Raw genomic sequence first — 26,554 nt, 5'->3', positions numbered from 1 at the left:
ACCCTCACCCCCTCATTCTGACTGCTGGCCCATCTGTGTGTCTCTTGCCTGTGTCGCTGCAGTTCTGGGGGTCACGTGAGCAGGAGGGTTCTTTGGGAGCCTTCCCTCATCCTCCACAGACAGACGGTCTCCTCCTCTGCTGACCAGATGGGCCCAGCCGCCCCCACGATGGCTTTCCAACATCCCACAGATACATCACTTCAGTCAAGACCTTTCCCTCTCCCCACTACAGTTTGCACTGGGCTTCCCAGGTCATTGGAGGGGCAGAAATAATCATCCAGTCCAACTATCCATATTAGATGGGAAACTGAAGCTCAGAGAGGGCAAGTGACTGGCCAGAGGTTTCACAGCAAAACCTGATTTGGACCCAGGATGTCTCTCCCCAGAACTGCTGTTCCTCAGAGGGAGGGGCCTCTACCTTCCTCTCCCACATTGCCAGTGGCTTCCTTAGCCATGAAGGTCATTGGAAGAAAGCTAGGGTTTCTGAAGGTGAGGGAGAGAGACGACAGAGTGGAGAGGTCAGTGTCAATTCTCCGGCCTCCAACCTCAGTCTGCCCAGCCCCCATCCAGCCTCCAGCACCAGGAGAGCGCCATCCTCTCTCTCTCTCCTTCTCAGTACCCCAAAAAGCCATTTCTGCCTCCCCTATCTTGAGGGAACTTGGGGGGGTCACAACACTGCCTGTCCCTCTAAACCCAGGACCTTCTGTCTTTGTGGTTGCCCCCCACTCGCTGCCACCTGGCCCTTCCAGCGCCTTGTGGGATCAAAGGCAGAAGGAGGATTAGGTTCTGCAAATGGCTCCCCCCTCCCCGCCATCCTGCCTCCCTGTCTTAGTCATCTCTGCCCTCCACTGCCTTCTCCCTCCATTACAATCCCTCTGCCAGACCAAGGGGAGAACGACTTTGACAGACGTCCTCCACCCAGGGGCGGCGGCAGAATAAGGGGCCGGCTGCTCATAAAAGGATCAGAAGCAGTTTCTCCCCCACCCCCCTTCCCTTCCTCATCCTGCAGCCCGCGCCTCCCCCCACGGCCGCGCTGCGCACGGATGGCGGCGGGAGCCGCAGAGGTGTGTGTGTGAGAGGGGGTAGGCTGTGCCTGGTCCTTGATGCCCACAGAGCTATGTCCTCTACCAGGGGCTATGGGGGGTGTCCCCTACCACTGTCCAGGAATTCCCATGGGGGGAGGGAGCTGTCCTCCGTAGAGCCTAGGGGTAGGGGGCCCTGCCCCGGGGGTGTTGCCCCTCCAAGGTACTCCTGGAGGGAGTCGGAGGGAGCCACTGAGTAATTCAAGGCCCCTCGGTGCCCTTGTGAGGTATCGGGGGACAACCCTGTGTAAGGGTCTCCTGGCAGAGCGCTGTCTTCCCAAACGGATGGGGCGGAGGAGGGGGCGTGATACAGTAGCTGGTGGCCTGACGCCGCTCGTGGACAAGCGGGGGGCGCTGCCGCCTCTGAGGGGCTCTCGTGGAGGAGGAGGGCCACCTCCCTCTGGCTGGAGGTGGGGGGCGCACGGTCGCGGGTGCAGCGCCAGGGGCTGTGAGGTCGCGGCGCCGTCGGAGCCGGGGGCGGAGGCCCAGGGGACCCAGGTGTAGGGAGTGCGCGCTCCGGGGAGCGCCTCTCCTACCTGCCAACGAAATTCTCCAACACAGAGCTCTTGCCGGCGCTCTGGCCTCCCACCACGGCGATCTGCGGCAGGTCGAGGTCCGCGTTCTGGCCAATGGCGGAGAAGGCGTCCTGCAGCCGGTTGACCAGCGGGATGAGATCTTCCATGCCGCGGTTGCCCATGGCTGCGGCGGGCCCCGAGGGCTGCGATCTGGCCGCCGCTTCGGCTCCGGGCTCCGGCTCCGCCGCAGCAGCCGCGCGCTCCGACTGCCTGCGCCTCGGGCCCCCCGCCCCTCCAGGATTGGAGGGGAGCGTGTCCCGGACTGCCGCCAGAGGGCGCCCGCGGCGCTGCAGTCCGGCCGCCGTGCGCAGGCGCCGTCAGCGGCCCCATGGGGATTGCAGTTTTCTCTTTCTGCGGGTTTTGGGGAGCTTGAGCCAGCCGTGTGTGGGAATGTGGATAATGCGCCGAAGAGGTCATTCTGAAATGGGTGAGGGTCTCACCCCCTGGTACCGGGCCTCTTGGATAGTGGTCATGGCTGCCTCACTTCATCTTATAGATAGGGAAACTGAGGCTTGGCGAGAAAATGGCATCCTCCAAGGGCACAGTCTCCTGACCAGGAGTTCAATTTGGCCTCACTGCCTTTTACTCTTAAGTTCTCACACTAATTCATCTCCAGCATGTCCCTTTGGGCCTCACTTTCTCTGTTTCTAGAAGGAGAAATATAGAACATTAATTCAACAGATATTTACTGAGCACCTACTGTGTGGCGGGCCTGTCCTAGGCACTGGAGATACAGCAATGAACAACACAGACAAGGTGTCTCATAGATCTTACATCCAGGTGGCAGAGACAGACAGTCAATGATTGACTACACAGATCAATGAAATAGCAAAAGTGAAAAAAAGTTTATACTAAGAACAATGGAGGAAATAAACGGGTTGTGAAAAGAGGTAACTGTGTGGGTATGAAAAATCCACTTTAGCTTGGGAGGAGTCATGGGGATTCTCTGAGGAGGTGACATTTGAGAAGAGACCTAAATGATGAGAAGCCAGCCAGCCACAGCCAGATCAGGCCCTATCCTAGGAGCCTGGCCTGGGCCTTAGACAAGCTGTATCACCCAGGTCCCTCCACGTCTCTAAGCCTCAGTTATCTAATCTGGGTAATGGGGATAACGATAGATTAGAAATGCCTGTGAAGGGCATGGACCTGGCCTGGCGCTCAAGAGACTTTTACTACACCCTGCTTGCAGGATGCCGATGCTGACAGCCCTCGAGACAGTTGGAGCATCAGCCACCCACAACACCCCTCCTGAGCAGCTGCTTCAAGCCAGCCTGGTAACCATGTTTCCCCGAAAAAAAAGACCTAACCGGAAAATAAGCCCTAGCATGATTTTTCAGGATGACATCCCCTGAACACAAGCCCTAATGCATCTTTTGGAGCAAAAATTAATATAAGACCCTGTCTCATTTTCAGGGAAACACAGTTATTATGCTCTGAGAACCAGAGAGGAAGCCTGGAGTACAGTCATTAATTTGAGGAGGGGCTGCAGTTTGCAGATGTCTACCTAGAGGGGCACCGTCATGGCTGGGTTGTTTTTCCTAATTACGATAGTGAAACTTATTGTAAAAATCAGCCTTTACACAGTATTTGAAAACTTCTGGTCATCCTCCCACCCAGAGATAATCAGTCTTTATAACTTAGTGTTTATTCTCTGGCTTTTTGCATATGTATTCACTTTGTTTTCTTTTGTTTTTACAGAAGTGGAATCTTATACATCCTGTCCTGCTGAATCACTGATGCCAGACCAGCAGCCTGGGCATGACCTACTCAGAAATGCAGAATCTCAAGCCCCACTTATAACCTGCTGGATCACAACCTGAATTTCATAAGAACCAAGTGCCCCAGAAGATTCCTATGCACTTCAACGTTGGAGAAGCTCTGCAACTTGCTTTTTTAGTAACGGTATGTGTTTGACCTGTTTCAATGTAAGAACCAACAGATCGGTCATGGTTCTTGTTCACGGCTGCATAGTTTTCCAGTTTGGCAGTGCCCTGTTTTTGTTTCCTGGTCTGCTAAAAATGGATGTGCTAGGCTTGAAGAATGGATGAATAAAATGCCACTGTGGGATGTAGAGAAGGGTTGATGTTCTGGATAGAGGAACCAGTATAAGCGAAGGTATGGAATCAGAAAGGAAATGAACCTGAAATCTACCCTGGCCTCAGTTTCCCACAGATTTTGGTGAGGACTGAAGAAGTGCTACTGTAGAAGGTTCTCCCCAGGCACTGAGAAGCTGGGGGCTCTGAGGGCCAATAAATTAAATGAGTCTTAGAAATGGCTTTGACTCTCTCTTTTGAGCACCCAAGAGGGAGAATTCTCTCTGGACCTCCTGCAGCTTTAACCACTAACGGCTAGGCAGGTTTACAATAGGAACATTCACTGGGCATTTCCTCTCCACCAGGTTACTCTGCTGAGAGATTCAACCCTCAGGAGGGAGAAGTTTTTTTTTTTTTTTTTAGATTTTATTGGGGAGGGGAACAGGACTTTATTGGGAACAGTGTGTACTTCCAAGCCTGTTTTTCCAAGTCAAGTTGTTGTCCTTTCAATCTTAGTTGTGGAGGGTGCCGTTCAGCTTCAAGTTGTTCTTTCAGTCTTAGTTGTGGAGGGCGCAGCTCAACTCCAGGTCCAGTTGCCGTTTTCTAGTTGCAGGGGGCACAGCCCACCATCCCTTGCGGGCGACGAACCGGCAACCTTGTGGTTGAGAGGACGCACTCCAACCAACTGAGCCATCCAGGAGCTCAGCGGCAGCTCAGCTCAAAGTGCCGTGTTCAATCTTAGTTGCAGAGGGTGGAGCCCACCATCCCTTGCGGGACTCGAGGAATTGAACTGGCAACCTTGTGGTTGAGAGCCCACTGGCCCATGTGGGAATCAAACCGGCAGCCTTCGGAGTTAGGAGCATGGAGCTCCAACCGCCTGAGCCACCGGGCCGGCCCCGAGAAGTTTTTATTAGTTCCTTTTGACAGATGAGGAAACCGAGGCACAAAGGGGTTCATGAGGAATGAGTCTAAGGTCACAAAGCCAGGAAGTGATAGAGTGAAGATGTGAATGGAGGTCGTCAGACTCAGAGCTTCCACATTTCTATCCTACACTACACCAGCTCTTGTAACCTATATATATTTTAGTGCACATAAAACAGTAGCCCTTTCTGATAGGGTTTCTGTTGTGCATACAGTAGGTGCTCAGTAAATGCTGGTTATATTGAATTGAACAGTGGCCTTCTTATACAGCTCGTCGGTCAAGCCATTATATTTAGTCACAGGGTCTGATCAGGGTCTGGGCCCTTTGGGTTCATTTGTTCATTTATTCTTCAACAGGTTATTGATCAGTGACTACTTCATGCCAGACCTCAAGCAAGACATAGGGGGATGAAGAGGTTAATAAGATGTAGGACAGGTCCTTCTAGAATGGATTCACTGGGGAGAGAAAGACAAGCTAAGCAGACCAGGTGCATAGGGCAATGGCACCTGGCCCAGTCTGGGGCAAGGTCACTGCTGAGGGAGCAGCTGAGCCAGGCTGGGCCACATCCCCTCCTCTGCATGGCTGGGGACTGGGCACCAAGATTTCCCAGGGGCTTTTGGGCACTGATGGTCCAAGCATCTGTGCTTGCAGCATCCCATCTTATAGTGAGGTGCTCCCCATGAGCCTGGAATAAGGCAGGTACCCTTGTGTGCTGATGGTTAGGTACATATGATTCAACGGCACAGCTGGAAAGCTGGCCTGGCTGGTGTTCAAATCCCACCTCTGCCGCTTTCTAACCTGATGACTTTAGGCAAGTCGCTTCACCTCCCTGACCCTCAGTTTCTTCAGTAAAAAGGGGATAATAATATTACCTAACTCTTACATACAATGGAATATTACTCAGCCATAAACAAGAAGGAAATCTTACCATTTGTGACAACATGGATGGACCTAGAGGGTATTATGCTAAGGGAAATAAGTCAGACTGAGAAAGACAAATATCGTGTGATCTCACTTATATGTAGAATCTAAAGAAAAGAAACAAAGAAACAAAACAGAAAAAGAAAATGCTACCTAACTCATAGAGCTGTGCAAGGAGGGTTTTGTGATGTCATAATAATTCAGGTAGAACATGAAAATGGTGCATGGTACAGTGAATAATTAGAACTATGATGCAATTATAAGCATCATCGTCATCATTGTACTGTCTGAAGAAACGTCAGTCTCGTGAAGGTAGCAGAGGGTGTCACCTCTTGATGGGAAAGCTAAAGGATCGCAAATACACTGGCGTTTGTAGGAGAGACACACCTGGGTTAGGAGGCCTGGATTGGGGGCCAGCTCAGTCCCTGGATGGTTCAGCTTGTGGGAATTCCAGGCCCCAGTGCGCCCCATTTCGCCCAATTCCCCACGTGGACAGAGGGCTTTGAGGGCGTATCCAGCAATCAGGGAAGGCGTCCTGATGTTTGAATTGACCTGGGAACACTGGACAGGAATTGGCCTGGTGAGGAGTCAGAAGCAAGGGGGAGCATTGTAAGGAAAATGTGGTTCCTTTGGGGACAGAAGGAGCCACTGTAGCTGGACCTGCTAAGGGGAGGGGATGAGGGACAGCGTGTTACCCACAATTCAGTCCTGTCCAGCAGAGACGGCCACATTAAGGTCCTAAGTCGGGAGGGGCCCCAGGTCACTCTGAAAAGTAGGGGCAGCAACAAGGCTATGCCCATTGTGCCCGTCCCCACCTCTTTTCTCTGTCTCCCTCACCCTCTATGTATCGGTAAAGGCACAGGTGGGTGACAGCTACTGGGGAGGCCACGTGATAAGCGTACGGTCTTATATTTTCCCCTGCCTCGTGTCTGACCTGGAGCTGTCGCTGAACACAGCCTGCTCCTGGGGTTTCTGAGCTAGGTGTCTGGTTGTGGTCTCATTCTATTACCTACGTTGGTGTGCTGGGCTGGGTGCCTCAATGGGGCTGTGATGTCGACAAGGGAAGAGCTGCTACGATAGACACCAACCTGAGGATGGAGGGAGGATACAGCATCCCAGAGTCATTCATTCATTCATTCATTCATTCACTCACTCAGTTAATCAACCTTCCCCCCGTAACCATGATGTGTGAGGCTCTGAGTTGGGTCCCACGGACATGGGGACAACTCAGCAGCTGCTTTCTGCCATCAAGGGGCACGTGACATTACTGAGGGCAGATGTAATGCCAGGTAAAGAGGTGGTAGGTTACAAGACAAAGACACCATAACCAATAGGTGGTTAGAAAGTACACTGGGGAAATAGTGATTATAGCCACCATAAAAATGATGCAGGTACTAGATCAAGAAACCTGCAAAACTCTGACATAACACAAAGCTCGATAAACGGACATATTCACCTCATTCTTAAACTGAAAAACTCAGGGTAAAGATGTCAGCTCTTCTCCAACTTAAACACATTTCATGCAACATTGATTGAAATTCAATGTTGGGATTCAATGATGGGATTTTGGGGGCAGCAGGGGGAGTGAGGAGGGCGAGGAGACGGTTTGACAAAATCATTCTATAATTGACCTGGAAAACATTTACAAGATTGGCAATTGGCAGGACATATTTTTATAAAGCATAACAATGTCAGGGGTTTGTGTTATTAGGCACTAAAATGTATTCCAAAATTATAATAGTCATACTATGTGATGTCATCATGGAAAGAGACAGGCAGATTCCTGGAGCAGAATAGGTCTGGACATAGATCCACATGAGTATAAGAGTTTATTTCCTGATAAAGGTGCATCTCAAATTAGATGCAAGAAACAAGTCTCCATGTGACGCTACCGTCTCAGACTTCATTTGGAATGCAAAGAGATGGGGCCTCTCTTCTCTCCCCAAACACATTCCTTTTGGGGGGGGCTTTGCCTGCAAGGGATTGATTAAAAACAATTGACGTGAATCTAGCCCTAAACAATGTCCCCAGAGCGCTCCTATCCACAATCTCCTCTGTTCTTCAAGAAGACAGCACAAGGTCATACACATTTTAGAGAATGTTCACTCCCTCCCCATGATAGTCATTCAAACCCATCAAAACCAAATTAGAAAAAAAGGAGAGAAAGTAACCCGCCCGTGAGCCCAGTACACACATATATTTATTCTTTCCGAAACCAGGATCATAATGTGTCTGCAGTTTTGTAACTCCTGAGTTCACTTTGCATCACATTGCGAGTGTTTAACTATCCTTTGAAAACACAATTTCTGATGGCCGTGTGCTACTCCTTAAGAAGTAGACACCAGGATTTATTTAGCTGTTGCCCTAAAGTTGATTATTTTCCAGACAGCTATTATAATGTTTCTGTAAATGACCTGCTGGCTTATAAATCTCTCGTTTCTGATTATTTTCTTGGGCTAGATTCCTACCAGTGGGGTTACCAGGTCAAAGGGCAGAACACATTCAAGAGTCTTGATGGATTATTTGCCAATTGCTTTCCAGAAAGCAGGAAACACAGGAAGCCAGCGCTGGCTTTCCCTACCTTCAGCAGCATGAGCATTTTTTCAGGATTTTTTACTTTGGCAATTTGCTAGGCTGGCTTCCTGCCAGGTGCCAGTGCTAAGCATTATGTAATATGGCCCTCACACCCCCCTGGGAGGGGACACCCATTCTCTCTGAGAAGAAATGAGCTCAGAGAGAACTCTCCTGACTGCCAGCGTCGACTAGCCAGAAGACAGCCGAGCCCTGATTCGACTTCGGACGTCTCCAACGCTTGGTCAGGGTGTCAGAATGCTTGGAAGCCTGGGCGATCTTGACTCGGCCCTTCTCTCCCTCCTTACTGTCTCCGTCTCGATTTTCACCGCAGTGAGTTTTCTAATCTGGGCGGATGTGATGCTGTCGCACTCTTCCCTAGCGCTCCCTGCCCTTCGGGGATAAAGCCTAACGCCTCAGGCGGGCCTTCAAAGCCACCATCCTCCAGGTTGCCCTTCCATCCAAAGGCGTCGGCGATGTTCCCGAACCCCCGCCCTGCCCCGCGCTCAGGCCATGCTGAACCACTTTCGCGCCTCTAAGTCCAGGCGGACTAAGGCACCTGTGCCGCCGCCCGAGGCTGCAGTAGAGCGGGTCCAAAGCTTTAGGGCAACGCCTGTCATAGGAGTGCAGATTGCTTGACACTCGAGTCTGCGCGTCCCTAGCGCCACCAAGCGCCGTGCCTGTATACAGTCGGCGCTTAATTCAAAGGGAGCGAATTGCCCCGGGCTGTTAGAGTTACAGACAGCTGAGTAACAGCAAGGGGAACAGGGATTGCTACTTAGTAACCACAGGTTTTAGGCTCAGTGACTCCGTGTGGGGACCGAGGATAGGGGCGCCGGGTCGCGGGACAGAGTCGTAATTAAAGGGTCCTTTGAGGGCAGGATGAGCGCCGTTTTTTATCATTGAACTCGGCCCTTCTCACCGCCTCTCGAGTCAAACTGGAGAAAAATCACTTTCAAACGGACCTCCCCACCCCTTTTTAGGGCACATTCTTCTGCCGGGCTGTGCTGGTCGCCCTCTCACCGGGTCTCGGTCCCCGAATGTCCAGCGGCTGGCTGCGTGCCCCCTCACCCCCCAGCCCCACGCGCCATCCTCCTCCCCCCCCATCACGGGACAGTGGTGGCCGCGGGGAGGTCGGTTGTGGATAGTCTCTTTGAAGTCGCCCGCGTGTACCCCCTAGACGACAAATCCCTGCGGGCGACAGACAGACCTGGCGCTCAGGGCCGCTCCTTCCCGACGCAGAGGACACAGGACGGAGGGTCTGCGTTGCCCGGGGCCCCCTCGCAGCGCAAAGCCGCGCCCGCCTCCGCCTGGGCGCTAGGTGAGCGTGTGTCGTCCCCGCAGCGTAACTCGTGCTCCGGGACGGTCCTCCAGCGCGGCCAGCGGCACCCGAACCTCCGGTCCTCCAGAGGGCGCTGCCCAGCCCGGCCCTCAGACCAGCCTTCTGAATCGACAGGCCCAAGTGGAGCTGCCGGAGTCCTGGAACCCCGAGCCGGAGCCGCGTGCTGCCCACCCTACCGGAGGGGGCGACGCGACAGCGGAGGGGCTGCGGGGAGGAGGCCGTGCAGTTCCCGCAGCCAAAGCCGCGCCGGGAGGTGAGGTGAGCTGGCCGAGGACGGCTGGGGGAACGGACGGAAGGCTTAGCGGCCACTATAATGGAGGCTGAGGGCTTCAGGGGCAGGTGGGGTTACGGAGGTGATGTGTAATGCGGCTGTATCTGCAGAGGAAGGGGTTCGCGGAATGGCTGGGGGAGGGGATTAGGATGGCGAGAAGCCTTCCTCCTACCTTGTTCACGGGCGAAAGTGAAAGACGGGGGTGGGGGTGGGGATGCTGCTGTTATTGACACCAAATCGGGAGAGGGTGGGAGTATGGGGGGCTGGCATTCGTAAGCGGTTGGCGCAGAGAAACACTGAAGGGGGAGGTGTGTTTGCGTCGGATGCTCCTGAAAGGATGGACGGTGAGAGTTGGAGAGAGGGAGGGCGGGGTTGGGCATTTGAAGGAGGGACTGTTGGCAGGATTTGGGGGAAATGGGGAGGGTACTTGACTCCTGCTGCTGCTGGCAGAATTGGGGGTGTAATAATGGGGTGAGGTGCAAATGTGGCATGCTGTGGGCAGTCCTGGGAGTGCAATGCTCAGCTGGCACTATATGAGGGCCCGGGGTTGGAGTGCGTGGATAACCATGGACGGGAGGAGAGCTGAGCTGCCTTGTGCTGGGGTTCCCAGCCTTACTCCCCTTCCTTCCTCCAGCCACCATGTTCAACCAGCAACAGCAGCAGCTCCAGCAGTTGCAGCAGCAGCAGCTCCAGCAGCAGCTGCAACAGCAGCAGCAGTTGCTGCAGCTCCAGCAGCTGCTCCAGCAGTCCCCACCGCAGGCCCCACTGCCCATGGCCGTCAGCCGGTGAGTTTCCCCAGAAAGGGTGGGCGGCTCTAGCCCTGCCACTTAGATTCATGTCTCACCCGCCTTCCCAGCCCTTTCTCCCAGAGCAGTGCCTGTTTGAGTCCTGCAGGTCATCAAACGGGGGCAGAGAATGGAGGTGAGGCGACTCAGGAAAGACGGAGGGTCTGACTCTCCCAGTAACGCTCTGACACCTGTTTTCAACACAGGGGGCTCCCCCAGCAGCAGCCACAGCAGCAGCTTCTGAATCTCCAGGGCGCCAGCTCAGCCTCCCTTCTCAATGGCTCTGTGCTACAGAGAGCTTTGCTTTTGCAGCAGTTGCAAGGTATGGCCACAAGCCCTTCTCACTCCGTCTTAGTGGCAGTTTCCCAGCAGCCCCATCGCATTAAATCTCACCAGATCCACACAGTACCCCTGACAGGGAGCTAGTGTCAGCATCCTAGTTTACAGACGAAGACACTGAGGCTTCAGGAGGTGTAAGCCCCTAAATGGCTCAGCTGCATACAGGTCTATCTGATCACGGAGGTGTGCCCTTGGCTGTGGTGCTGGCTCTATGGACAGTACTCAGCATATTTTACTGACATTTAGATTAGATGAGACAGTGGCCAGAATGATCTATTTTGACCACCGTCCTCCTCATCCCATTTGACAGATGAGGAAGCTGAGGTCCAGAGAAGGGAAGTCATTTGCCCTGGGTCACCGCAGCACCAGCAGTGCCTAAGCTAGACCAAGGCCTACGCCTCCTGACCCCCTTGATCTCTTGAGTGGGTGTCTCTAGCCCTCTAAGTTAAGCCTGTTTCCCTTGCCTCAGTTTCCCCATGTGGAGGGCAGTATCTTAGCTCTTCTTTCCAAGATGCTGCTCCTCATACCTCAGTCCCTGTGGGACTAATCCAGGGGTCCAGTGACCTGGGGCCACCTCATAATCAGACCCAGCCCCTCCCACACGGTAAGTGTGACTTGCTGGGTTAGGTACTATGCTGAGGCCTTTATAAACCTAATTCCTTGAATCTGCTGACAACTCTAAGGGGGGATACACTCATGATCCCATTTTACAGGTGATGAAACGGGGGCCCAGAGAGGGGTCATGTGCCCAAGGTCACACAGCAAGTAGGTGTTGATTAGAGGGAGAATTAGAGCCCAGATCTTACTACAGAGCTGTATTCTTAGGCAGTAGATTATCCTGCCGTCCAGCAGGGTATGCAGCCAGGTCAGACGATGTGATGGTTGTCACGCTGCAGTCCTGTCAGGGTCACATAGATGTGGATGGCCCTGGGAGCTGGCTTAGAAATCACAGATGGATGGGTGCAGAGATAAAACCACACACATGACCCACAATGAGTACATATATATCTCCCCCCTTTCTTTCCCATTTTAAAAGCTACACCTTCAAAGAAAAGTGAAAAAAGTATTTTAAAAAGAGGATAAGAAAAACCCAAATTACCATGTGTAGACTTGCCCCCTGAAGAAAAGAACCACTTGCCAAGGTTTTGCTGTTATTTCCTCCCATTTTTTCCTAGGCACAAAATTGGGGATTTGTATATGATTGTGGTTATTGATATAAGTGAAAGGCTGTATCCTGTTTCTTTTTCATTGATTAGAATGGCGTCATCATATATCATATAATTTGACAGTTTCTATAAAAATTATTTTTAACAGCTGTTTACGATTCCACTGGAGGGATATACCTTTGCTTACCTAAACCTTCTCAGCTGTTCTCCCGTTTTTTTCTCTTTTAAATGACACTGGGATGAATATCATGTTTGAGAGTATTTTCTTAGAATGGATTCCCAAGAGTAGAATGACTGGGTCGGGGGTCGGGGAGTGGATGTTTTATGGCTCTTGATAAGTATTGCCAAATTGCTTTCCCAAAGGACTGGACCAGTTTGCAATGCCACCAGCCACGTATGACACTGTCGGTCTCACCATGCCCACGGCAACATTGGGTATTATATGCTTTTTTATATATTAATATATATGGATATATACATATAATTTACTGATTTGGTTGGCAAAAAAAGCTGTATCATGAATGTTTTAGTTTACATTTCTTGGAGCACTAGTGCAGTTTAACATTTTATATTTGTCTGTTAAATATTTGTATTTCTTTTGTGACTTGTCCATGTCCTTTGTCATTTTTCTTTTAGAGTGTGCCATTGTTTATCTCACTGTTTTCAAGAGCTTATTGGCATTCTCTCTCTGCACATATGTATATATGTATTTGTTTTAAGTTAGTGTTCATTGAACACTTACTATATACCAGGTACATGTGTATATCTCATTGAATCCTCATAAAACACTGTGAGTCAAACACTATTATCCCCCTTTTACAGATCAGAGAACTGAGGCTAAGACGGGGAAACTGATTTACTTAAGGTCATGGAGCTTGTACTGTAGAGTCTGGATTTGAACCAGCTGTCACAGCACATCCGACCCATGCCCTTTAACCTTTGTCCTTCTAGTGCCAGCATTGGGGCAAGAAGTTGAACTGTCTTTCATGGCTCAAAAACTTCCCAAGCACTGGGCTTCCAAGTCTGATGCGGTGCCTACCTTTAAGGAGGTCCCAGTGTGGTTGGGTGGTAGGCAGTGGGAAACAGACCAAGAAATTGTGTAGCAGATTCTAGAACAGGCACTCTGGGGCATCTGGGGACCCAGAAAAGATCTGGGAAAGCCTCCCAGAGGAGAAACACCTATACGGAGGACTGCAGGATGACTGGTAGGTAGTGGGGGCAGAATGTCCCAGGAGGAAGGGACAGAATGTGCAAAAGCCCAAAGGCAGGGAGAAACCAGGCTTGTTTGAGGGATGCATGGGAGCATGTGGCTGGAGTCTAGTGGGGGCTTGTGTGGGGAGAATGGCAAGAAAGGAGGTCGAGGAAGAGGCAGGGCCAGATCTCTCACCATGAGCAGCAGGGAGCTATGGAAGGTTTTATGCAGGGAAGTCAGAATATGGTTTTAGAAAGATCACTGCTGCTATCCAGTGCAAAAGCTGTGGCTGGCATTCAGGCAGGGGTTGAAGTGGCTTTGGAAGGGCGGCTGGGAGTGGAGATGGAAAGGGGAGTCAGGCTGAACTGGGAAGAGGGGTAGGAGAGAGGGTTGATAGGATATGTGTCGGCTTGGATGGGGGCAGTGCATAAAGAGGGGGGTCAGGAGGACCCTCAGAACCATGGCTGGGGCCAGTGGGCCCCTCCCAGGGGCCCTGGATATCTCCTCCACTTTGTGACTATTGTGACAATAATACCTACCCTGATGATGGCTGGGCCGAGTGACTGAGGCCATGCATGGAAAGTGCTTAGCACCTACTTCCCAGGGTAGCTGGTGGGGGTAGGGGAGGGTCTTATTATTCCAGGGACCAGTCGTCTTGCTGGTTCTTCCTCTGGGTCCTGTGCTGTATCTTTCACACACCATAAGCTGTACCCTAGAGTATGCCTGAGGGTGAGTGGGTTTGCTGGGGCTTCCCAAGCCGCTGACCTGGGAGGCATTGGGAGGGAAAAGGCAGTCCCCCAGCTAGAGCATAAAACCAGCCTTAATGCTCAACGTGGGACTGGGTCCTCAGCTCTCATCTCTCCCCTTGAGTGGGAAGGGTTACCTTCAAAGTTTTCTGTGATTTTCCCATGATGCTTTGCGGTCTGAGCCCTGACCCTAACATCTACCATCCAACCACGGTTGAAATCCCTTTTCTTCCCTCTTCTTACTTACAGGTAACTTCCGTGGCTACAACCTGGCAACCCCGAACCTGACAGCACCCAGCCTCACACCCCCCCAGCTGGCCACCCCAAATCTACAGCAGTTCTTTCCCCAGGCCACTCGGCAGTCTCTGCTGGGCCCCCCTCCTGTGGGGGTCCCCATAAACCCCTCCCAGCTCAACCTTTCAGGGCGGGCCGCCCAGAAACAGGCCCGGACCCCCTCCTCCACTCCCCCCAATCGCAAGGTGAGTGATGGCTGGGATAGAGCAGGTGGGGATGGGAGTGGGAGAGGGCTTACCTGGGTGTCAAGTGAGCTCCCCACTCCAGCTCACCCTGGGCCTTTGGGCAAGTCACACCCCTCTTTGTGCCTCAGTTTCTTCATCTGTAAAATGAGCAGGAGGTAAGTTGGACTCGTCTAGTGTTTCCCAAACTTGCAATAGTCCCGAACCCCTGCAATGATTTTTGCCATGTCCAAACACCAGCAGTATTATTTACCTAATATTTTTCTTTTTTTAAAAAAATTGAGATCTAATTGACACATAATGTATTAGTGTTAGGTGTACCCTAATAGTTTCCTTTAAAATGAGCACTGCCCAAGGGACATAGAATGCAAGCTATATATATATATATTTAAATTTTTCTAGCAATCACATTGACAAAGTGAAATGAAACAGGTGAAGTTAATTTTATTCATATACTTTATTTAACCCAATATATTAAAAGATTATCATTCCAACATGTAAGCAATTTAAAAAAATGAATGAGGCATTTTACGTTCCTTTTTTTTCCTACTAAGTCTTAAAGTCTGGTGTGTATTTTATATTGACATCGCAATTTGGCTTGCCACATTTCAGGTGCTTACAAGCCACCCACGTGTGGCTAATTACTCCTGCCTGGGATAGCACCGTGTTAAATGAACTAGCTTCTTCTTCGTTACATTTATTTTAAAAGGAACCATTATATCGCTACCTAAAATGTAAAATCAGTGTAAATTAATTGCCATATGTGCAAGTAAAAGAAAGGTAATTGGGGTGAAACAATGTTATAAAATCTGAAGGTCTGGCCCTCGCTTTCTATGGTTGAGAGGAGGTAACAGCATCAAAGGAACGCTCTCCCTGACCTAAGCAGAGAAACTCAAAGAGACTTGCAAAGCGAATACCGTCCTCCCTGAGGCTGTCCTGTCCCTGAGCATCCTGGCAGATCCTCAAACACACCACGCTCCCAAGAGCGTTCTGGGGTGGGGATGGTACCCCCCTTTTTGCCTGCTCTGGGCCAGCGCCCATCAGGAGGTGAGGCATTTCCCTCCAGAGAGGGATCCTGGCCTCTGACCTTCCAGTGGGCCTGTCCTCACGTGGTCTTGTCTATGACCACCCCCTACCCACATTTTACATGTAGGAAAACCGAGGCTCAGAGTCGGTGGATGTTGCCCTGGGCTGCACAGCTGTTGAGACAGTCCCAGAGTTGGGCCTGCTGACTCACAGCCCAGTGCTGGGTCGTGAGAGCTGGGTGATCCTGAAAGGCACGGAGTCCTGCTCTGGTGCATGTGCCGGCTCGCTGTTGGTTCCTTTGGCTTAGTAGAAGGGAGGGAGGCTGCAGGTGGGGCTCCTGGGGCTTCCTGGGGGCCCTAGAACCAGAGGGAGCCATGCATGTATTTAGCAAACATCTGTAAGTCCCTGCAGGGGGCTCAGTGGTGCAGATGTCCCATCTGGCCTGGCCCACCTGGAGATCTTGGGCTAGGGAGGAGGATGGGGGTGGTGGTAAGACAGTAATGCAAATAATGCTTTCACCAGTTAATTAAGACTGTGGCAAGGGCCACAAAAGGGAAGCCCAAGGCCCTCTGGCAACCTGTCCTAAGGGTTGCACCTATTCTGGTGCAGGAAGTATCTTCGAGGCTCTGGGGGGAGGCCTGGGGCTTTGGGGAATCAGAGAGAAGGCCAGTGTGGAAATAGAAAGGGGGAAGGAGAGCTGCTGAGGCTGGAGGGGTAGGTGTGGGGACAGAGGTCCGATTGTGTAGGAGGTAGGGGAGGTGGTGTCAGGCTCGGGGTAAGAAAGGTGTACTCCAGGCCTGTAAGAAGTCACAGGAGGGTTTCAGCCTGCAAGAGACAAGAGACATGATGACGTTTGCATGTGAGAAAGATTCCTCTGGCTGCTGAGTGGAGAAGCGTGTGGGGAGTCAGGTGGCAGCACCATGGCCAGGAGAGGGCTTGTGTCCTCCAGACCTGGGTTTACTAAACAGGCAGCTAGAAGGAATGTCCTCGACACGATTCCCGGGGTGTTTAGGATCGTCTCTTGGCAGCTCTGGGGCCAGGCCCATCAGAGGGCCCCAGGCCCCTTCATCTCCTGGGGGACTGTTGCAGCCATTCTTGGGCAAGGATGTGTTTACAAGGGTGGGTGGTGGATGTCAGAATGGTTTCTGAAAGGAAGCAGGATTCTTCTTCTCAGACGACGCCTGTGGAAGACAGCGCAGACCCCCCAGAGGGGTCTGAGGAAGCCACAGAGCCCCGAACGGACACACCAGGTGAGGGAAGCTGCTAGCCTTTCAAAGGGGATGCAGGTTGGGGCAGGTGACTGCAGGATTGGTCGTGGAGACAGTTCTGGGAGGCTGGGATCTTGGGGGGGGGGGTGAGCCCAGGCCTCATCTCCTGGAGCTTGTTCGTGCTTTACTTGCCAATGGCAGTCATTCATCTGCCCTCCATTCTAGACCAAGATTCCCCTCCCAGCCCAGATGACATCACTAAGGAGAAACGTACTCCAGCACCTGAGCCAGAGTCTTCTTATGAGGCGTCCGAGCCACCCACTAAAAGGTCAAAGAGGTAACTGATGCTGAAAACCTCCTAGGACCCAGGAGCTCTGTACTCCTATTCCTGCAAAGGCAGAGGGTGGGTGTAGTTGGGGGCAGGACCCTTCAGGGGAGCAGGAGCAAGGAAAGGGCCTTGGCCTCTGGCTTGGAGGAAGGTAAACCTAATTCTGCACCTCACCTGGGAAGGCCCCCGGCTGGACTCTGGTGTTTTCACCGTGGCTGAGCCATCTGGAAGCAGACAAGGTGGCCAGGGTGGAGGAATGAAGATATGCATCTGGGACCTCAGGGTGGGTAGAAGGTGTGCAGCTTTATAGGGCCTAGGATACATATTAGCAAGTTGTGGGAGGTGGGAACGAGTGATCCTGCCAATTTATGTAGGTGAAACTGCGTCCCTGAGAGCCAAAGGGGCTTACCCAAATACGCAGCTTGAACATGGTAGAGTGATGACTGGAACCTGGGTCCTGGACTTTCTAGGGAGCCCCTGGGACCAATTGGAAGATATGAATTTGATACTCTTTTGATCATTGCTAGCTCAGAGGAGCCCACAGAGAAGGGGCGCCCAGGGCAGCTGCAGGCGAAGGTCCATCCACAGGCCCGGACGACAGCACTGAAGCAGACACAGACACCCGAGCTACTGCCTGAGCCACCAGAAGCCCGAGTGCTGCCACGATTCCAGCCACGGGTTCTGCAGATCCAGGCCCAGGTGCAGCCACAGATGCCACCAGCAGATGCCCAGGTGCAGCCAAAGCTGCAGAAACAGGCACAGACACAGACGTCTCCAGAGCATTTAGTGCCACAGCAGGTGCATCCGCAGCTGCAGAAAGAGGTGGAGCCACAGAAGCAGGTGCAGCCACAGGTGCAGCCACAGGCACATTCACAGCCCCCAAGGCAGGGGCAGCCACAGCTGCAGAAGCAGGCACAGACACAGACATATCCGCAGGTCCAGTCAGAAGCACAGCCAAAGTTCCAGACAGTGGAGCAGCCACCGGAACAACCTTCAGAGCAGTCTCCAGTGCAGCCACTGGACCAGACCCAGGGGCAGCCTCAGACCCAGCCACAGGTGCCAGCATCGGAGCAAGCACCAGTTCCAGTTAATTCCACTGTGCTGGAGACACGGCCTGATATGGTAGAAGTTGGAGCGGGTAAGTGAGTGCTGGCTCCCAGTTGGCCTAGTGATGGGAAAGCTCTGCCCAGGCCCTTCTTTCCTCCCCTGGCACTGTACAGTCCTGACTGGGTATTGTCTGGGACCAAGGGTTGGACCGAGAACCAGGATTTGGGGCTGTCTACACCTTAGACTTCAAGGCCATGGCTATGGACAGAGAAAGTGGCCCATGGACCTGGATCCCTCTGGGCAAAGTGGGAGGTGGACCCTGGGAAACAGAGCACATCTGTCATTTCAGGCCAGGAGGAGGCCTCACCAGAGCCCGTGGGGGCCCAGGTCAGCGTGGAGGAGAGCCAGGAAGAGCTGACCAGTGGTCTGGATGTGGGGGAATGTGAAAAAAGAGCAAGGGAGATGCTCAGGGTGCGTAGAGATGCTGACGTGCCCACTGTGCCCAGCTGTGGGGGGGCCTCGTCCCGCCCCAGCCCACCTCTGGGCCCCATCACATTTCCTCACCTGGCAGATGATGGTGGCTTGTCAAACTCATTCTTTCGTGTTGCCTTCACATGCCTTTGCTCTGAAGATCTGGAAGTACTTTTGGTGACAAGAATCCCTTCTAACCTGCTCATTACAAAACTAGTGCCCCTAGTCCCCTGACATGGTGTGACGTTGCTCTAATGGAGAGAGCAGAGTGGCAGCCCATGTCGGGGGATCAGGCCCCAGCTTTGCCTCACACTAATTGTGGCCAAACCCATTGCATTTTTTGCATCTCAGTTTCTCCATCTGTCATGTGGGGATTGGGGTGGGTGGACTTGAGAGTTAGGTGGGACTGGGTTGGAATCCTGACTGTAGTGCGTCCTAGCTGTGTGAGCTTGGGAAATCACCCAATGGCTCAGCCTCAGTTTCCCCCTCTGTAAAGTGGGCTGTCAGGAGGGCCTGATGAGACAGTGCCCATAGATGTTTAGCACTGGGGCTGGCCCCCTATAAGTGCCCAGCTGGTGGTAGCTCTGCTTCTGCTTCCGGTGCAGGTGTGGGGTACCGGGGGCTCCCTGAAGGTCACCATCCTGCAGAGCAGTGACAGTCGGGCCTTTAGCACTGTATCCCTCACACCTGGGCCCCGTTCTGGCGACTCCATCTCTGCCACCTCTGCTGCCACCAGCACGCCGTCTAAGCAGACCCTCCAGTTCTTCTGCTACATCTGCAAGACCAACTGCAGCAGCCAGCAGGTACTGCCAACCGGGCCCTGGGGGTTGGGTAGGTCGAGGGGAGGGTCTGAGTGGGATGCCAAGCCTGCCTTTACCACGGCCGCCTGAGTGGCCACATGGTGCGCCATGAGCCCCGCCCCTGGCAGCCGTGCACTTGCTCAGAAAACATTTCCTGACCAGCCATGAAGGCAGGAGTTTAGAGTCAGGCAGAGCTGGTATGAATCCGTCCTGACCAGCTGTGTAGCCCTCGGAAGGTGAATTTCACCCTTCATGCCTCGGTTTCTTCATGCATCAGATGAAGAAACATTTAGAACCCACCTCACTGGGTGGTTCTGAGGATTCCACGACTTCACATTGAAGCCCTGAGCCCCAGGCTGGGCCCAGAGCGAGCACAGCATTCATAACAGCTTCCTGCTCAGATTACTGCTCCTAGTGCCACTGTCACTCGGTGCCCCTCCTGAGCAGAGCCGGGGGACCTGGAAGTTAAATCAGACTGCTTCTTGTCTCTGAGGCACTCACACAGCTCCAGGATGAGCAGAAGCACTGGCTACTGTGTGCTCGCTCTGTGCCTCAGTCTTCTCTGGCCCACACAGGGTTGTGAGAGAAATGGCCTCATAGCGGTGGTGGGGCGGCCATGCGGCTGAGGTTGGAGACCTCCTCTGTGGCCCCGCCCTGACCGCCATTCCGGGGCTCTCGCCTCATGCCCCTCCCTGGCTCCTTTGTGTTGAAGGAGTTCCAGGACCACATGTCGGGGGCCCAGCACCAGCAGCGGCTCGGGGAGATCCAGCACATGAGCCACGCCTGCCTCCTGTCCCTGTTGCCTGTGCCCCGGGATGTCCTGGAGAGAGAGGATGAGTGAGTGTGGATCTTGGAGGCTCTCTACTGAGGGGTGGGCAGTCTCGCAGGCCAGACGAGGCTGAGAGGGGCCCTGAATCTACCAGCTGCAAGGTTTGCCTTTGGGTTTAGCATTGCCTTTCCCCAGAGGCCTCTTCGCAGCAACTGTGTGGCCTTGGACCTCAGTTTTCCTCGTCTGTAAAATGGCCTGGTGAAGGGTGTAATGCAGGAATTCATGACCCAGACAGTTTCTTAAGGTTCCTGCCATCCTGGCAGGAAGAGTGTGACCATCCAAGTGGGAAGGAAGTGGGTTGCCCACTTGTGGCACTGGGGCTGCTTCTCTCGTCCCCTGGCACATGTCCTGACCCCACCACAGGGGTATAACGGTGAGGAGCAGTTCATCTTGTGGTCTGAGGTTCGAGCTACCCTGCGTGTCCCCCTTTCATTGTCATGGGCGCTTGGTCAGTCAGAATCACCAGCCCTCCTAGAGTCTGAGACTGGCTCTTGGCGTGGGAAGGTGGGAGCTGGAGGACCTCACACGACCCGTGGGCAGTCACAGAGGCTGGCAGGGGCTGGGAGGTGTCATCAGGGAGAAGCAGGTCATGTTGGCTCAGGCCATCCGGGGACATGGGCTCTGTCTCACGGGATAGCTGTCCCTCAGATCCTGGTCCCCTAGTTTTTCAGGAGAATCCGGAAACCAGATTTGTAGGGTCTCCCAATTTCAAAATGTTAACAGCTAGTTCCCAATTAACACAAACCAAACCTTATGGAGGCCAAATGAAACACTTCCACAGGCTGGACAGGCCCTGAGGCTGTCCGTGGTCAGGGACTCTGCTGTGAGCATTACAGAGGGTCAGCTTGAACTCCCAAGTGGGGTGAGGGGACAGGTGCCCTGAGTGACAGGGAGCGCTCTCTCCAAAGGTAGCAGTGTCTCTGTTAGCATTCCTCATTTTGCGAAGAGCTTCCCTACGTGGCTTTGCAGTATGTTCTCGAGCTTTAAACCTCCCCCCTGCCCGCTGACCTAGGACGTATACTTAGGTGACATCATCATAAACACAGGAGAAAGGGCACTCACAAAATATTCGTTGCAGAGTTAATGTCATAATGAAAAAATGTCATTGGAAATGATCTAAAATATCCCAAACTAGAGGATTAGGCTAGATCGGTTAGGTCCACGTGGTGGAACAACTGATAGATAGGACAGTGGCAGGAATTTATGATAATGTGGAAACGTGCCTAATCCAGTGTCAAATCAGAACAGGAGTCAAAGCTGCATTTGCAGAATGAACTTCATGATGTCAAAATAGATCTCGTCACACAAGAACACTGCACAGAGGTAGCCCAAGCTCGTAACAAGCTTCCAGTGGAGGGGATTTGTTGACCTGTCTCCTGATGACGCCGCCCCTGGAATCCGGACTTGGCCCCCTAAGGCCACACAGAACGTGGCAGTCCTTCAGAGAGGCTGCCTGTCCTTCCTTCATCTGACACAGTCAGAAACTCAAGGCCGATCCCATGCCAGGCCCTGGGGATTCTGGGATGCAGTCCTGGCCTCCCAGAGCTCCCCATAGCCCAGTGTGGGTGGAAAATGGATGAGGTCCTGCCAATTCATTGTGGACAAAGCTGTGGCCGTGACACATTGGGGCCTCAGAGGGGGACCTGGCCTTACTGGGATGGGGACAGGTCCAGGAATGGGGGGAGGGGCAAGAACAGCTCTGGGAACGAAAGGGCATTTAAACCGAAGGATAAAGAGGAATTTTCAAGGCCAGACATCCGCAGTTGTATCGCTGTCCTGGTGGCCCCTTGGCATCCCAAGTGCTTCTGCATCTCATTCCGCAACCCCCCGGCCTCCCCCGACCCAAGTTTCCTTGGTTATTATTTAAGTATTGTTCCAGATGAATCTCAGAACCATTTTGTTAAGTTTCAAAAAAAGATCCTATTGGAATGGCACTTGGATTATGGAGCATCTGGGAGACTGCTGTCTTTCCAGTAAACATAGTGTCACACTACTCGTTTTGATTATTCTTCAGAGAGCCTCCGCTGAGGCGTTGGTGCAACACCTGCCGCGTCTACTACATGGGGGACCTGATCCAGCACCGCAGGACACAGGACCACAAGGTACGAGGGCACACATGCTGCGAAGGCACCCCCTGTGCTGTCTCCAAGCCGAGGGCTGGAGGGGAGGGCGCCCCGGTTGGGAGTGGAAGGTCAGTGTCAGCCTTTGTCTCTGCATGGCCATAACTCTAAAGTGTGGCTTCTCGATGAGAGTCATGTTTCTTCTCTGGGCTTCAGTTTCTCCCTCTGCTCAGGGTGGGCAACGTGCCATCTCACCATGCCATTCAGCTATGGGGCTCGTGGGGCTCCTCTTGGTGCTCATCTTCTCTCCCTGTTTTCTCTCTGTCCTGTCTGTTGCCACCTGCCATCCCACCTCGGAGCCAGAGGCATAGGGAGGGGACATGTTGCCCATGTTTGGTACAGGGGTGAGCGCAGCCAGCTGATTACAGATGTGGTGGCTTGCAGGTGGGAAGCGAGGTCTCGCTGGCTGCACCTGGGGACACTGCCCGCCACCCACTTGGCCTGCCCTTCTTTCCCCAGATCGCCAAACAGTCCCTGCGACCTTTCTGCACTGTTTGCAACCGCTACTTCAAGACCCCCCGCAAGTTTGTGGAGCACGTGAAGTCCCAAGGGCACAAGGACAAAGCTAAGGAGGTAACGCCAGCTCCCTCAAAGGTAATGGGCCCAGAGAGGTACAGAGCCTTGGCCAAGGCCACACAGCAAGTTGAGATTTATCCCAGACTGAGCTCACAGCAGGTCTGGAGGCGTTGGAATTCCCAGGGGTATGAGGTGCATGGGATGTGGCACCTTGGCTGCCCTGAGCTTCCCTGAGCCCTGGCCCACTCCCCTGGGCAGCTGAAGATGCTCGAGAAGGAGATAGCTGGCCAAGATGAGGACCACTTCATCACAGTGGACGCTGTGGGCTGCTTTGAGGGAGATGAGGAAGAGGAGGAGGACGAAGAAGAAGAAGAAGAAGAAGAAATCGAGGTTGACGAGGAATTCTGCAAACAGGTGCTTGGGGGAGGAGGGGATTCGGGAGGCAGGCTGGAGGCTGGACTCCCAGCCCAGGGGGGAACCTCCTTCCATCTCCCGGGGCCAGCAGGAGCCACTGTGCTGGCATTTGTAGGCACTACCACATGGCACAGTTGAGTATTAATAGGAACTGTATGCTAGATGACTATATGGAAATATTATCACAGTGACTGGTGACAGGTGAAATATGTGAGGGCCTCGAAGGTCCGGCTGAAATTCTGAATTGAGGACGGGAAAGGACACCTTGGCTGAGGGGACAGCCTCAGTAAGTGGGGGAGCTATGTGGTGTATACAGTCAAGTCAGTGTAAGAGGATGATGAAGGTGATAGCGAGAGCAGGCGACAGTTTTTGAGCACCTACTGTAGGCCAGGCATGTATCAAGCACTTTCCTGGCAGAATCTTACCAACTTGGATGCCAGGAAATGCGACTCCAGAGCTTGTGCTCAGAACTCCCCCGCCCCTCTGCCTCCCATGAGCGAGAAGCTGGAGGATGGTGGATTCTTTTCAGTTTAACAAATGCTTCCGGAGCACCCGTTCTGGGCCAGGCCCTGCCCCAGTGCCTGACACCAGAGCTACGTGGGGACCGAGGCCTGGCCCCTGCCCTCACAGAGCTCACCTGTTCCAGTCCATGGTGATGACGGGGCAGCAGAAAGGGGACACCGAGGGGCTGCAGCCCCGAGCAGGTTAGGGGTGAAGCTGGCTTTGGTATCCGGCAGTCAGCAGGGGTGTCCCAGGCAAGCGCCTTGGCCTCTCTGAGTCTCAGTTTCTTCTGCTCAGAAGTAATAGCCCCAACTCGGGCTGTGAGGGAGGGCCACAGCCCAGGGTAGCAAATGGAAGTGGTCGCCACTCTTAAAAACCATGTTTGTTTGCTTGGTACGTGGTGGAGGGCACTGCTAGGCGTGGTGGGGCTGATGTGCTGGAGTCAGACAGTCTCACCTGGAAGGGGCTTATGTCCAGCAGGTGAAATGAGGGGTCCTAGGTGACCTGAAACCCACCCACTCCCCAGGAATGAGGTCACTGCAGCACCAGGTAGGACCTTAGGGACCTGGCAGGGTGCTCACAGTTAAAAGTGTAACCAAGACTTGGGGTCCACCAGGGTTCACTACCCTCCTCCTCCCTAAACCAGCTGTGTGACCCTAGGCAAATAAGTTCATGTGCCTGGGCCTCAGTTTCCTGTTATGCAAAATGGGTGAACTATAGCAGGTTGTGAGGATTCAATGAGATGACGTGTGTGATGCGTTGGGCACCCCTGGCACGTAGTATGGCCACTGTGGGAGCAGGCCTTCCTGGAGGAGGGGGCTGGTGGAGCTGAGCCTAGGAAGTATGGGTTGGGCAGGGCACTCGGGAGGCAGGACCAGCATGTGCAAAGGCTCAGAGAATGCCACCCACAACCTCCTCGAAATCAAGGGGACATTGTGTTCAAGAGCATGGGCGGGTTCCTGGCCCCCGACCTGCATTCAAGGGGTGGGGTCTTGGGGAAGCCAGATCCGAGGCCACACTTGCATGTTTCCAGGTGAGGTCCAGAGATATATCCACAGAGGAGTGGAAAGGCTCAGAGACCTACAGCCCCAATACTGCATATGGTAAGACCCCAGCCCTGACCCCAACCTCCAGGGGACCCCCCACCCAGATCCCTGCCACGGCATCCTGGCCTATCCCCTTGTCTTCTCTTCTCCCACCTGGAGGGTGGGAGAGCACATGGACCCCTAAACAGGGCAGGACACCTGGCTGGCGTGGGGGATGTGAACACAGAGACCCTGCTGTCCCACAGGTGTGGACTTCCTGGTACCTGTGATGGGCTATGTCTGCCACATCTGCCACAAGTTCTACCACAGCACCTCGGGGGCGCAGCTCTCCCACTGCAAGTCCTTGGCCCACTTCGAGAACCTGCAGGTGACTCAGACTCTATTCGAGCTGATGGGGCTGATGGCCAATGGCCACCTCCCCGCTATGCTTGACCTCAGCCCCAGGGACACTCCACAGGGAGGCCCTGCCCACGGAGGGACAGAGCTGGGGTGGGGCCGGGCTCTTTCTGCTGTCGTTCTCGGGGGGTTGCTGAGGGACAGGCGGTTAGCTCCAGAGCTCTGGCCCAGGGAGGCTGAGCGTATCACACAGGGTCACATAGCACGTCCAATCTGTCTCAGCCTGGCTGGGGAAGCGGCTGCTGGCCAGCACACCAGGAGGGAGAGAGCCCTGCCTCACCCACACTTTCTATGTCCAGAAATACAAGAAGGCCAAGAAGCCCAGCCCCGCCACCACCAGGCCCGTGAGCCGCCGGTGTGCCATCACCGCCCGGAACGCCTTGACTGCTCTCTTCACCTCCACCGGCCGTTCCCATACGCAGCCCGGCATCCAGGACACAGCCAAACACCCCAGCAAGGTGACGGCCCAGCCCCCCCAGCCCCCACCACCCCGGCGCTCAAACCGCCTCAAAACCTGATAGAAGGAGCTCCCTACACCCACCCCATCTGGGTCCAGATCTGTGCTTTTAGGAGTCTGCATGAACTTGGACACGGTTGGTGTTTTTACTCAAAAATCCAATAAAAGGTAGTTTGGCTGTATAGTGCCCACCAGCACTTGTGTGTGGGGAGACGGGACGGGGAGCACCCCAGCCAGCACCCAGCCTCCAAGACAGTATGAGGGCGGAACCGGCCTAACCAGGGAACCTGGGATCACGAGGCACTTCACCTCTGAGCCTTGCTTTCCCTCTTAATAATGTATCAGGGCGAGGAAAGTACCTTCAAGTAAGGTCTCATTTAATCTTCACGGTGACTCTAGGAGAGACCTCTTGTTTCCTCCAAATTACAAATGAAGAAACTAAGGCCTGGCAAAGTCAAGTGACTTGCTGACGGTCATACATCGGGTGAGTGGCGAGGATGTGACCCCAGGCCGAAGCTCTGCACCCGTCCTAGCCTCTCTCTCCAGCTGGATCCTGTGGAAATTTAAGTGCAGGACGGGGGGGGGGGGGGGGGGCCCTCGCTGCTCCTCTGGTTCTGAGTTCATGGTTCACGCCCTTCTCGTCAGTTGACCTTACAATGAATCATCCGCGAATGTGGCCCAGCCTATGTTGGATCTTTACTTCTGCTATCTCCCCCTTTGGAAAGACCCCTGCAGAGACAAGCGGACCAACCCTATTATTGGCCAACTGGAGAGGGGCCGAGAGCAGGAGGGCGGTGCCCAAGGTTATACAGCATGTTTTGGTGTTGGTTGTCTTAGTGATAAGCCCTAGTACCCAGAGAAGCTAAGCTCATCACACAGCGTCACACAGCATGTCCGATGCTGTCTCAGCCTGGCTGGGGAAGCAGCTGCTGGCCAGGAGCACACCAGGTGGGGAGGAAGTCCTGACTTCACCT

General features: G+C 53.6%; 2 protein-coding genes across 29 annotated transcripts in view; one reads left to right on the top strand and one right to left on the bottom strand.

The window, feature by feature from the left end:
• The window catches only part of DNM1 (dynamin 1), a 40,332-nt gene extending 38,425 nt beyond the window's left edge, over positions 1 to 1,907 (bottom strand). For all 20 annotated transcript variants that reach the window (XR_004424652.1, XR_004424654.1, XR_004424659.1 and 17 more), the window contains exon 1: positions 1,619 to 1,907. Coding sequence is in view for 12 of the 20 variants with exons in the window: in XM_033122989.1 (XP_032978880.1) it covers positions 1,619 to 1,779 (161 nt within the window). In the remaining 8 variants the exon portion in view is untranslated. The remainder of the gene's footprint in view (positions 1 to 1,618) is intronic.
• Positions 991 to 26,554, top strand: CIZ1 (CDKN1A interacting zinc finger protein 1). Of its 9 annotated transcripts, none has more exons than XM_033122976.1 (19): positions 991 to 1,064; positions 3,356 to 3,559; positions 9,449 to 9,704; positions 10,352 to 10,502; positions 10,709 to 10,824; positions 12,371 to 12,442; positions 14,195 to 14,424; positions 16,607 to 16,697; positions 16,881 to 16,992; positions 17,511 to 18,121; positions 18,380 to 18,501; positions 19,107 to 19,304; positions 20,014 to 20,138; positions 22,145 to 22,232; positions 22,710 to 22,823; positions 23,025 to 23,180; positions 24,715 to 24,784; positions 24,973 to 25,094; positions 25,423 to 26,554. In XM_033122976.1, exons 4-19 carry the CDS (start codon positions 10,357 to 10,359, stop codon positions 25,639 to 25,641), a joined length of 2,592 nt encoding a protein of 863 aa, XP_032978867.1. In that variant the 5' UTR covers positions 991 to 1,064; positions 3,356 to 3,559; positions 9,449 to 9,704; positions 10,352 to 10,356; the 3' UTR covers positions 25,642 to 26,554. The 9 variants fall into 9 exon arrangements, 8 of the variants coding, with proteins under 8 accessions (XP_032978867.1, XP_032978862.1, XP_032978866.1 ...); XM_033122975.1 differs by lacking the exons at positions 991 to 1,064; positions 3,356 to 3,559 and adding an exon at positions 8,132 to 8,437 and having other exon boundaries at positions 9,561 to 9,699; positions 16,622 to 16,697; positions 17,511 to 17,835; positions 17,920 to 18,121; XM_033122973.1 differs by lacking the exons at positions 991 to 1,064; positions 3,356 to 3,559 and adding an exon at positions 8,135 to 8,437 and having other exon boundaries at positions 9,561 to 9,699; positions 17,511 to 17,835; positions 17,920 to 18,121.

The sequence above is a fragment of the Rhinolophus ferrumequinum genome, chromosome 12 (assembly GCF_004115265.2).
Source record: "Rhinolophus ferrumequinum isolate MPI-CBG mRhiFer1 chromosome 12, mRhiFer1_v1.p, whole genome shotgun sequence".
Classification (NCBI taxonomy): domain Eukaryota; kingdom Metazoa; phylum Chordata; class Mammalia; order Chiroptera; family Rhinolophidae; genus Rhinolophus; species Rhinolophus ferrumequinum.
Note: the sequence above shows the minus strand (reverse complement) of the source record. Positions and strands in the feature narration are given on the sequence as shown.

Coding starts and splice junctions, on each gene's coding strand:
- CIZ1 (XM_033122970.1), top strand. CDS start 8,363: ATGCTTGGAAGCCTGGGCGATCTTGACTCGGCCCTTCTCTCCCTCCTT. Junction 18,502..19,106: donor GAGCAAGGGAGATGCTCAGG/GTGCGTAGAGAT, acceptor CTTCCGGTGCAG/GTGTGGGGTACCGGGGGCTC. Junction 20,139..22,144: donor GTCCTGGAGAGAGAGGATGA/GTGAGTGTGGAT, acceptor ATTATTCTTCAG/AGAGCCTCCGCTGAGGCGTT.